The sequence below is a fragment of the Staurois parvus genome, unplaced genomic scaffold (genome assembly GCF_062004578.1).
Source record: "Staurois parvus isolate SC_StPar_1 unplaced genomic scaffold, SC_StPar_1.0 ptg000618l, whole genome shotgun sequence".
In the NCBI taxonomy this organism is placed as follows: domain Eukaryota; kingdom Metazoa; phylum Chordata; class Amphibia; order Anura; family Ranidae; genus Staurois; species Staurois parvus.
Genome location: NW_028318414.1, coordinates 2,059,637 through 2,072,352, shown reverse-complemented (window position 1 = coordinate 2,072,352; position 12,716 = coordinate 2,059,637). Strand labels below are relative to the sequence as shown.

Below are 12,716 nucleotides of genomic sequence, written 5' to 3'. Positions count from 1 at the left end.
TCATTCCAACATTTAACAAGCTTGTGTAATGGTTCTGGTGGTTTTCCATTTGGATATTTATTCAGAAAAATAGGTTATTACATTCACAAACCAATAAAAATGACATGCACATCATAAACCGTGTTCAAATTTAATGCAGTAGGCCAGTACGGCCTTTCTCTCTGTTTTTCTTTACATAGTGTGTTCGAACAACCCCAGTCTGAGGAGGGCAGCAAGGAGTGCTATATAAGTAGGGTGGATTGACCCAGGAGTTCTTGATTAAGGACAGTCCCTCTCAGGGGCGGACTGACAACTCATGGGGCCCCTGGGCAATAGGGGATCATGGGGCCCCTGTTTTCTCCCCCACACTCAAACCACACCCAGAAAAGCCTATGAAAGGTACCAGGGGCATCTCATGAGGCCGCCTACTGACCCTGGGCCCTCAGGCAGTGCCCATGTGCATGAATGGTCAGTCCGCCCCTGGTCCCTCTACATCTGAGGACCACACCTGAGTGCAGGTGGTTGTGTTTGTTGGTGTCCCTATGCTGAAGTATGACATTTAACAAACGAGAGCATGTAGTACTTGCTACAGCCTGCGGGTGGCACTGCTGTACTTTGTAGTTTTGTTCACCTTTACAGCTAATGATCCCCTTTATTAATCATTGTATTTGGGACTTATTCAAGGATTTGTAATAAAGGGTGTCCTGCAAAGTGCACAGGATGAGATCTGCAAACACTTCTCCAGCTACAAGCAGTAGCCCAGCCTTACTTGGCTGCATATCTAGCTTTGGGATTAGTAGTGCTGTGAGTATTATTAAGCATTAATAGGAGGTGTGAGACTGAGAGGCAAGGTGTGGCTGGATGCCACCTGGGAAAGATGCCAGGCAGAGCTGTGACCCTGCTTCTGTTCTGCACCCAAGTGACCTCAGCACAGCTGTGAACAGCCTGTACTTTGTATCAGCTGTGGCTTTGACTTACACAGGCACCTGATGGAACACACATTATCCCATGCCTCCTATATACACACACAGCACAGGCAACCATCTACCTGACAGCTCCTCCTTATCTGATCCCTACTCCTGATATGCCATGCTGTGCATCACTGCAGACTTCATACTGACTGCTCTCCGCCTACTCTGCATTCACTGCACTCAGCACTCCTTGGCATACTTGACATTTCATATTCTTGCTGCTCCCTCATCCAGGACTTCACTCCCTGCATGCAGATCCAGGATTTCATTCCCGACTCCCAGGCACCTGCTGCAGAAGTTTGTCGCACTGAGTCGCATGCTGCTCCCTAGAGACACATCTGATGGAAGAGCAAGTGCAGGGGCAGCCCACAGAGAAGGCGCAGCTGGCTCTGGATATGAGATGGGGGAGGTACAGATGTGCCACACTGTCTACCCCTGGCACTCCAACCATCGGGGAGAGCTGAGTGCTGGACAGCTCCTCACTTGGATCGATATTACAGCCTGCCTGGCAGGTAAGAGAACCCCCATACACACATGGACCTAAACTGGTTGGTTCAACTTTCAAAGAATTACAATCATATACTCAGTTGGTATTATTATGTTTGATGTGACTCCCTTTTAAGTTATCTGTTTTATGGTGGCCATACATCCTTTGCTAAATGATTTCTTTTCCAGTCTCTCAAATAGGAATAACTGATATATAGATAACCCATTTGATCAATATTACAGATGTGCATGACAAAAAAATTCAATTTAGTTTCGTCATCTTCATTATGTTGGAATAATTAGTTTTCGGAATTTGTTTCGTATAATCAGATTTGTTACACTGATTGGGACTACTGTCATATATTCAAATTTGGCTAGTCCAGCCCACAAAGAGAAATGGTATGAGCTGATTGGATGATGCCTGAAAGAATGAAGGAAACCATTTCGGATTCATTCGTTATGTTATGATTCTCAGATTCTGATGGATCCACCTCCATCCAACCCAAACACAATAAGTAGAAATCCTCTTTTTTTTCAATTTTATATCTTACTGTATTTACTGCAATATACATTCTCCAGCCACTTTATTAGGTACACCTGTTAAATTGCTTGGTAACACAAATAGCTAATCAACCAATCACATGGCAGCAACTCAATGCATTTAGGCATGTAGATGTGGTGACGATAACTTCCTGAAGTTCAAACCGAGCATTAGAAAGATGAAGAAAGGGAATCTAAGTGACTTTGAATGTGGCATGGTTGTTGGTGCCAGATGGGCTGGTCTGAGGATTTCAAAAACAGCTGATCTGCTGGGAATTTCATGCACAACCATCACTAGGGTTTACAGAGAATGGTCCAAAAAAGAGAAAACCTCCAATGAGCGGCAGTTGTGTGGAGGAAAATGCCTTGTTGGTGTCAGAGGAGAATGGGTAGACTGGTTGCTCTGACATTCAGATGGTAGAGTCAAAATTTGGTGTAAACAACATGAACGCGTAGATCCATCCTGCCATGTATCAATGGTTCAGGCTGCTGGTGGTGTAATGGTGTAGGGCATATTTTCTTGGCACTAGCGAGGTGTACCTAATAAAGCGGCCAGTGAGCGTATTTCCATATCATGTGTAGTGCATTTTTTATACTAATGAAAAATGTTAATGGAAAATGGATCCGAAAGAACAAGGGGAACAAAATTAATTTTGGATTGATTTATGCCGTTATATTATTTTGGATGCTTCAATCAGTAACAAAAGGCCCAAACTATTGCATCATGTCATTCGAATGAATGTAAATTAATGTATTGCTTCCTTAGACTTTTCTATCAGATTTGCTGAAATTTGTTACTATTGTGATTCGGAGAGTTGTATACATCCGAATTGGCTATTATTAGGAATTGTATTTCAAACCTTAGATTTTGCCCCCTTTTGAAGATCTGCATCACAGAATGGGGTTACTTTTTATGTGCTCTGTTTTAAGGTAGCCATACATGTTCCGATAAATGATGGATTTCTTTTCCAATTTCTCAAATAAGAATAACTGATCTATAAATAACCCATTTGATCAATATGCCACACATGGAGAAGTGGAGTTTGATCATTAGTAAAGATACAATTGTAACTTGTGATCGTACAGTATTGATCGTATCCCTGTTTTAATCATCGATCATATTATGAGATTACGTGATTGAAACAGGGATGGTCAATCACAATGCAACTATATTCTTGAACAAAGTATCACAGTGCTGTCTATAGATGCAAAGCAATCAATAATTTTCTGAAATTGCCTATTGGTAAAAAAAAGTAAGTGTGTGATTGTTAGGGATTGTATTTCAAACCTTAGATTTTGTCCCCTATGAAGGTGTGTATCAGAGAATGTCATCTGCCCTGATGGACTTGTGAGAAGATATCAGTTGGATCAGGGGCTTTGCTGGGATTCTTAAAGTGTAACTCCACATTTGTTGAGAAAAACCAATCCCCTCTGGGTGATCTATCCACATTGCAATGATTTTAACAAACTTTGTAGCAGATTCCTATATGTTGCTCTGAGAAAAAAAAAACAAACATTTGTATTTTCACCATGTCCTTTGCAGACTGATTGTGAAAGGGAGGGTCTTGTTCATAATTGCCTGATGCACACCCAGGCTGTTATGCTTGTTTTAATAACATCACCTAGATAGAAAAAAATGATCTGGTGAGAAAAGAATATTCCCCTACCTTCCCCCTCCTCACAGATATATACAGTCCCCTACCTTCCACCTCCTCACAGATAGATATAGATAGATATATATACACACACACAGTGAGGAACAGAAGTATTTGAACACCCTGCGATTTTGCAAGTTCTCCCACTTAGAAATCATGGAGGGGTCCTAAATTCACAATGTAGGTGCATTCCCACTCTGAGAGACAGAATTAAAAAAAAAATTCAGGAAATCACATTGTATGATTTTTAAAGAATTTTTATTTGTCTTGCACTGCTAAACATAAGTATTTGAACACCTAAGAAACAGCAAGAATTCTGGCTCTCAAAGACCTGTTACTGTGCCTTTAAAAAGTCCACCTCTACTCCACTTATTAATCTAACTTAGTAGCACCTGTCTGAGCTCTTTAAAGACACCTGTCCACCCCACAGTCAGTCAGATGCCAACTACTACCATGGGCAAGACCAAAGAGCTGTCAAAAGACACCAGAGACAAAACTGTGGACCTCCACAAGGCTGGAAAGGGCTATGGGGCAATTGCCAAGCAGCTTGGTGAAAATAGATCAACTGTTGGAGCAATTTGGGTATGTAAATGCAAGCATGACATTTCTTGAACACTATATTATATGGAAACAATCCCCATTGATGGTAGACATCTGTTAATGCATTGTAAATGATGGAAAGGACCCCCATATAGCAGGGGTGGGCAACTGTGGCCCTCCAACTGTTGCGGAACTACAAGTCCCAGCATTCTTATGCCTCTGGGAGTCATGATTTAAACTATCAGTCTTGCAGTGCTTCATGGGACATGTAGTTCAACAGAAGCTGGAGGGCCGCAGTTGCCTACCCCTGCCCTATAGGACTTGGGACTTTGAAGGCTTGAATATGTATCCAAGGAGTGAAAGAGGTTTCATTCCTTCCTCAGGGAAAAAAGAAAAACTCTGCATATGGGTGACATCATAATACATGAAAGTGCAGAAAAATTAATTATTCAACTCCACTAAAAGACATGGTGCTTCAAAATGCCGCCTCATATGGCTGGAAATCTGGCTGAACCCGAACACTACGGAACCCTCCAGTCATGAATCACAAGAGCACACCACAGGTCACATTAAGTGTGTAACCGTCCAAGTCATTTCACACTACCTCCTCATTATACCCAATCGACTATTCTTGATGGGCGTAATGGGGAACCCCCCTCCCCCCCAGAGGGCACAAGTTATCTTATTTTCTTTTAATGTACAGGTGTGGACGGGGTCAGAGGTGTCCCTAGGGTTGGTGTCACCCGGTGCGGTAACACTTGGTGACACCCCTGCCGACAATCCCGCGCAGAATGGATCGGATCTGCGGATTGAGTATAATGGATCGGACTCTGATCCATTATGCTCAATCCGCAGATCCGATCCATCCTGCGGGGATCGTCTGCTGTCTTTACAACTTACCTTTTCTTGGAGCAGGTCCGGTGTCACCCCATATAGGTTGCATGCCGACGATCCCTGCAGGATGGTTCAAATCTGCAGATTGAGCATAATGGATCGGAGTACGATCCAATATGTTCCCCAATCCACAGATCCGATCCATGCTGCAGGGATCATCGGCATGCAACCTATACTGGGTGACACCTGCCCCGTTCCAAGAAAAGGTAAGGGGATTGTCGGCTTGCTTTACAACTTACCTTTTCGTGGAGCGGGTCTGGTGTCACCTGCAGCGTGCCACACCTGCTTTGGGACGCCACTGGATGGGATGCATAGGTGAGCTGCAGGCAGTTGTGGATGAGGGTTAATATAGAGAGGGCCGACTGATGACAGTTGTGAGCTGTAGTGAGGTGTTGCAGAGGTGAATTGACAGGCGAGTTTCAGATGGTGCAGGGGTGAGTTGTGGACAGGAGATGCAGAGGTGAGCTGCGGCTGGGGAGTGCAGAGGCAAGCTGTGGCCAGGGGGTTCAGAACAGAGCTGTGGTTGGGGGTGCAGAGGTGGGTTGCAATTCGGCTCACCTCTACACCCCCCCAGCTGCGCTCACCTATGCACCCTGTCTGCAACTCACCTGACTCAATTTACCTCTGCAACACCTGATTGCAGCTCACCTTTGCACATTCCCCCCCCCCCTCCCCCTCCACTGCCCTCATATGGTTAGCTAGCTTTGCAAAACACAGCTGTCAGTAGCTGGCCCCTCTCTATAGTAACTCCTGTTTTGAGTCCTATCTACCCACACGGTGCACCATGCACACTTACCGCTCCTCTTCTTCCCCACTGGCCGGTGATCTCCCCTGGGGCATTGGTTTCCATGCATTAGGCTGCAGGACAAGATGCCCTGCCCCATCCTGCTCCTACACACTGCACACTGTGCCCGCAGATATCTGTTCCCACAGTGAGTACAGAGGTAGGCAAGTGCTGTCACTTACAAGAGGGACTGTCACTTGAAAACACAAAAGCTGCTGTGTTATAGAGACAGTAGTTATTGGTGTGCACAGGGCCAGTGTCAGAGGTGGCGGAATGGCGTTCCACCATGTCCCGGCTGAAAAAAAGCCCTGATCACAACTAGGTCTTAGTTTCGGGGTAGGTCTTATACTTTAGCAATTCCCAAAAATAGTACTAGGTCTTATTTTTGGGGAAACAAGCTAACCATGCACAAAACTAAATAAAGGGTGGTGGACTCATGCACTGCCAAAGATATATAAAAATAAAGAAGCTGCTGACACCTGACTAGACTAGAATGGATGAAACATAAGTAGATAAGGTGGTGTAGCGCTAATGCCATATGATAATAAACATAAAAAACAGAAATAAAGGACTCGATATTAAATGGGTGAATACATAAATTATATGAATAAATAAATATATAGGTGTACAGTGGTGCACCTAATGTGTAGCCCAAAAACATACCATCAAGAATGTGACTAAATATAAGTGATAGGTGATATAAGTGAAACCAATATTAACCAAATATAAATACATGTGATCATAAATGAACAACCTTCATAAATCATATAGCACAAAGTCCCAAATGCATTCAGCTGAAGAAAGAACGCAAACTATTCTCTTAAACAGCTGCTAGGTTCCTTGAGCTCATGGAATTCCCATAATTCCATAGTCAAGACTAACTGGCAGAGCCAGTGGCACAGCAGTGGCATGACACTGATTCTTTTGTTTAGATGAAAGGATGGAATTCTGACTATCAATGTAAGGGACATTTTGTCCACCTTCTCATAGTGAATTGGTTCTAGCAGGGTTTATGTTAAGTGTTCCTTTGGGGTAAAAAGGTTGAGAAAGGTTTGCTCTGCAGTGAAGAAACTGTATCATAAGGATCTAGGTAATGCCCAAAAGACCTGCACTTACATTAAGCTGGCGTTCCATGTTTGGCCATATGGTATATGGTTCCATATACATACAATAAACTTCCTACTAGCTGTGTTGTGTCGTTGTCAACCTGGGGCTCATGGACCCCTTAATGGTCCATGGGTGGGTTTCAGGCAGTCCATGAGGGTCAGATAAAAACTAAATTTACATTCACTATACAGCCCTCCCCTTGTCCCACTCAATGGTTTCCCATTGAAACAAATTAAAGATGCACTCTGCCACTACCTATAACAGTGTAAATATTTGACAGCACACCATGGATCTTAAGGCAAAGTACACATTCTTTTTTTATTGAAGAGAGATCACATCACAGCAAAGAAGTGCAGAATTTCGGAGCTGCACATGATCCCTTCATCAGACATGTGAACACATGCTTGATGAAGGGGTCCTGAATGGCTCTGACACGTTTCTCTTATTTTCTGTGATGTGATTTCTCTTCAATAAAAAAAACATTCAGACTTTGATGTGCTGGCAAATATTTACACTGTTCTGTGCCTGTTCCAGTTCCCAGATGGTTCTTGCTGCAACACCTATTACTTTAAGAGTCTATTCCAGGATCATGTGCAATGGGAATATTGATGACTTCCACTGCTTTTAGCACCAACCACTAAATGTATCTTGACTTGTTGTTGGCCCATGTTTGCCATTCAAATTTGTATCATCCTTCTCTGCACAACCGCCATTTTGTGCCACTCCATGATCGCAAGTGCTACTTCTTATTTTCTAGTAGTAAAAGCAGATTTGTGCAGAATTCAAATTTTGTTAAACCTTCAATATCTCACCATAGCCAAAAGATGGATACAGCGCGACTCACTAGTTCTGAGAGGGCTTCCATGGACATCCTCCCAGAACACACCACCTGCTCGCCCCATGAGGCGCACATCGGGTGCAGTTTATGACCTCCTTTTGGACACAGCTGATCACAAATCAGTGTAAAGGGTCAATCGTAGCGGCCCTTTACCATGTGATCAGTTGTGTCAAATCGCAGATGATCCCATGTAAACAAACTTGCCGGTTATTGGCATTCCTTTCCTGATGCGTTGTCACTGCATGTGGAAAGGAGAGCCGACAACCGGCAAGGCTGACAGGGCATGTTTACACTGATAATTAGGGCACTGATGATCAGTGCAGCCCCATCAGTGCACATCAGTGAAGAAGAGGAGATTACTTATTTGCTAAATTTTTTTACCAGAGACTAAAATTTTTTTTTTTAATTTTGGTCTTTTTTTTTTTTGTTTAGGAAAACAGTTGTGATTAATTACCACTAAACGAAAGCTCCATCTGTCTCAAAAAAAAAAAAACTTCATTTGGGTACAGTTTTGCATGACTGTGCAAGTGCAACAGCTCTGAAAGCTGAAAATGGGCCTGGACAGGAAGTTGGTGAAAGTGCCCAGTATTGAAGTGGTTCATTAGCACAAGATGATTTTCATTTTTGTAAGGGAATGGCCATTACTTTTTGCATGAAAAGGAATGATTTTTTTGTTAGTGCTTTTAAAGTCATAAGGTTTTTTTTTTACTGTAAATGCATTAGTGTAAAAACTTTTTCAGTGTCTTTCTTCCCCCCTATACCTAAATACTTACAGTACCTGAGTCCTGTATTGATCCAGCACTGTGCTTGTCTGACAGTCTTCTCTCCTCTCTCCACTTGGCCGAGAGCTGTAAGAGGCATTGGCTCCTGCCACTGTCAGTCAAAGCTAGTGAGGAGAGAGCAGGGGGTGGGGCCCAGCTGCTCTGTGTATGTCAATGAACACAGCCCAGTTTGGGAGTGAGCCCATATGTGTGTCCCCAAAATTGTTTGCTTGCTTTATTGAAATTTTATTGCATCATACATATATGACATACACAACATTTGATAAAGTTTATGTTCATATTAATAGGGAGGGGGAGCCATAGCTTTCCTCAGATACTTAAAAGTGTCAATGTCTTAAAAAGGTTAAGAACACTGCTCTAAATGATCTCTTTCTTTTCAGCTGAAAGACATGCTGGTTTTGCCTGTGTGACAGCATCAGTGGATGACATCCAGATTGAAGAGACCGCCAGGTACCGCTCATTGTTTTTTATTAGCACCTTTGTGACTGTCTCCAATAACAGCTGATCTAGTTTAGATAGTGAGAACATTAATTGCTCTAAAGTTCAAGGTACGTTGTAAGCAGTCGCTTTGTTGGGCAGACAGGAAACCGTGTGTAAAACTGACATATGACGCTTTCGCAAGAATTAATTCATGGTGTATTTTCAAGGGTTTTGTCCTGAAAGAGAAAACCATTGAAAACTGTCTATATATAGTCCCAAGTGTAGCCACCACACTCTGTGTGGTAAATGCCGCGGTGTTCACCCACAAAGAAATATCCATACAGATACAAAACAAGTGTAGAGGTACTCATGGATCTTGTGGCGGAGATAAATCAAAGCAACAAAGGTTTGATGGAGCTCAGTCTGTTTCTCAAGCTACAAGACCTGAGAGTGCCTCTTTGCCTGTGTACATTGTGTATACAGTGTGTGTATGTGTGTGTTTATATGTGTGTATATATATATATATATATATATATATATACATACATACATACATACATACATACATACATACATACATACATACATACATACATACATTGCATACGTGCCTCCCACTTGTTAAGGGACCAAAAGTAATGGGACAATTGGCTTCTTAGCTGTTCCATGGCCAGGTGTGTGTTAATCCCTCATTATCCCAATTACAATGAGCAGATAAAAGTTCCAGAGTTCATTTCAAGTGTGCTACTTGCATTTGGAATCTGTTGCTGTCAACTCTCAAGATGAGATCCAAAGAGCTGTCACTATCAGTGAAGCAAGCCATCATTAGGCTGAAAAAACAAAACAAACCCATCAGAGAGATAGCAAAAACATTAGGCGTGGCCAAAACAACTGTTTGGAACATTCCTAAAAAGAAGGAATGCACCGGTGAGCTCAGCAACACCAAAAGACCCGGAAGACCACGGAAAACAACTGTTGTGGATGACAGAAGAATTCTTTCACTGGTGAAGAAAACACCCTTCACAACAGTTGGCCAGATCAAGAACACTCTCCAGGAGGTAGGTGGATGTGTGTCAAAGTCAACAATCAAGAGAAGACTTCACCAGAGTGAATACAGAGGGTTCACCACAAGATGTAAACCATTGGTGACCCTCAAAAACAGGAAGGCCAGATTAGAGTTTGCCAAACGACATCTAAAAAAGCCTTCACAGTTCTGGAACAACATCCTATGGACAGATGAGACCAAGATCAACTTGTACCAGAGTGATGGGAAGAGAAGAGTATGGAGAAGGAAAGGAACTGCTCATGATCCTAAGCATACCACCTCATCAGTGAAGCATGGTGATGGTAGTGTCATGGCGTGGGCATGTATGCTGCCAATGGAACTAGTTCTCTTGTATTTATTGATGATGTGACTGCTGACAAAAGCAGCAGGATGAATTCTGAAGTTTTTTGGGCAATATTATCTGCTCATATTCAGCCAAATGCTTCAGAACTCATTGGATGCCATTTCACAGTGCAGATGGACAATGACCCAAAGCATACTGCAAAAGCAACCAAAGAGTTTAAGGGAAAGAGGTGAAATGTTATGCAATGGCCAAGTCAATCACCTGACCTGAATCCGATTGAGCATGCATTTCACTTGCTGAAGACAAAACTGAAGGGAAAATGCCCCAAGAACAAGCAGGAACTGAAGACAGTTGCAGTAGAGGCCTGGCAGAGCATCACCAGGGATGAAACCCAGCGTCTGGTGATGTCTATGCGTTCCAGACTTCAGGCTGTAATTGACTGCAAAGGATTTGCAACCAAGTATTAAAAAGTGAAAGTTTGATTTATGATTATTCTGTCCCATTACTTTTGGTCCCTTAACAAGTGGGAGGCACATATGCAAACTGTTGTAATTCCTACACCGTTCACCTGATTTGGATGTAAATACCCTCAAATTAAAGCTGACAGTCTGAAGTTAAAGCACATCTTGTTCGTTTCATTTCAAATCCATTGTGGAGGTGTATAGAGCCACAAATGTTAGAATTGTGTCGATGTCCCAATACTTATGGACCTGACTGTATATATATGGCACGGCTGAGCATCTCCTCACCATACTGTGCTTGAAGTCTTCTGTAGATATCCACAGGTTTTTTACGCCTATGTTCATAAGAAACTTCATCACCACATGCTGTTCCATGCACGCACTAACACTGTTGTCTGCCATCTTGATTAACGGTCACAATAGCATCTCTTTTTATACCGGTAAAATTAAAAGTTCTGGTTTGACTTTACCGAACATAGCAATAATTTTTTTTTTCTAATACCATGTGACCAAAAAGGAACTTTGAGCCCCCCTCACGCATCAGACAGGCAATTCTGTTGTAGGGGGTGATTCTTAAACTCGCAAATGACCGTCATCCTAAATTCCTCTACGCCAATTTTTTTTAAGGTATGTTCAGTTGCAATGTTTGATCGTAGCCTGGTTGGGCAATATGTTGTGTCTGTCTGCCTACAATTGTCCCAAAATGTTTACTGGAGGTTTGGTGGGGGATGGCAATGTGGCTGGCTTCATCTTCCGAAAATGTATTTGCTTCCTGGTGTGTCTACCATTTGGACAGCTGTGTGCATTGATCTTTCACAGAAAGGTCACCTACCCCCTCTTCTAGCAGTCCCCGCTGGTGCTGTTGGCTACTCCCTCCTTCGGGTGCCTCCTGTGGTAAGCTGGGTGGTAAGGAGGCACCTGGGCCAGGTGCTAAGGAGGCTCCCGAACCAGGCTGTGTGTGTCCATATGTACACACAATGCTGGTAAACCATGCTCACGCTCCCTGTTCACAAGAATATGACTGACGGTAGTAAGAGCCTATGACTCTGGCTGCTGTCCTGTGAAAACAGAAAGTGAGAGGAGCAGTGCTGGAGCAGTGACATGAAGCCAGGTTTCAAGATTGGGGGGGGTAGGGCAGGTACCCCCTCCCCCATGATGAAAAACGTTTAGACTTTATAACTACGTCAAACCTGTCCCACAAGGTTAAAGCACAGGTTCACTCTAACTTACTCCTTGGTGCTGAAGCCTCCTGGTGGCGCTCAGGCAGAAGCGGCTTCACAATTACATCATCAATGTGATTGGCTGTCACAGTGGTCACATGATTGGAAGCCTATTTCACGGGCTCCTGATTGCACACAGACCGTCAGTGACAGCTCAGTCAGTGTGCAGAGTGTGCTCTGAGCATCTGCAACTGCATGGTAACACCCACCCATCCTGCTACAAAGTACATGTACTACACAGTTGGCAAGAGGTTACCTTTCTAGTTTCCTTTAGCTGAGCCGCAAACATTTTTTAACTCACATTTTGTTTCCTATGCCATCTCTGCTTTACTATAAATGTGTTACACACCTGCACAATTGTAACTGGCCAATGGAAAAAAAAATACATGGGTAGAGTTTACATCCAATGAAAAACTGTATGTCAAAATAAGTAGATAGCAGAGAGGGCAGCTGAAATGACATGCACCTCCTGCCTGACTATTGCATTGAAAGAGCAATAGGGAGGCTTAGGACGCAAAGGATATGTAGTGCAGCATCCATGTAGTGTAGAGGGGTGTTATATAGAGATACAACACACCTCTACACTGCATGGATGCTGCACTACATATCCTTTGCTTCCTAAGCCTCCCTATTGGTCCACAAAAGGGTTAACAGTCCCTGTTACCTGTTTAGCAGTAAATAGTGGGTAGA

General features: G+C 43.2%; 1 protein-coding gene across 2 annotated transcripts in view; it reads left to right on the top strand.

The window, feature by feature from the left end:
• The first annotated feature begins 714 nt into the window (after positions 1 to 714).
• Positions 715 to 12,716, top strand: part of ACOT12 (acyl-CoA thioesterase 12) — a 131,717-nt gene continuing 119,715 nt past the window's right edge. The window contains exons 1-3 of one of the 2 annotated variants that reach the window (XM_089693228.1): positions 715 to 783; positions 1,185 to 1,462; positions 8,957 to 9,026. In XM_089693228.1, the coding sequence (XP_089549354.1) occupies positions 1,267 to 1,462; positions 8,957 to 9,026 (266 nt within the window). In that variant the 5' untranslated portion in view covers positions 715 to 783; positions 1,185 to 1,266. Of the gene's footprint in view, positions 784 to 808; positions 1,463 to 8,956; positions 9,027 to 12,716 lie in introns of those variants that run through there. The other variant, XM_089693227.1, reaches the window with a different exon arrangement.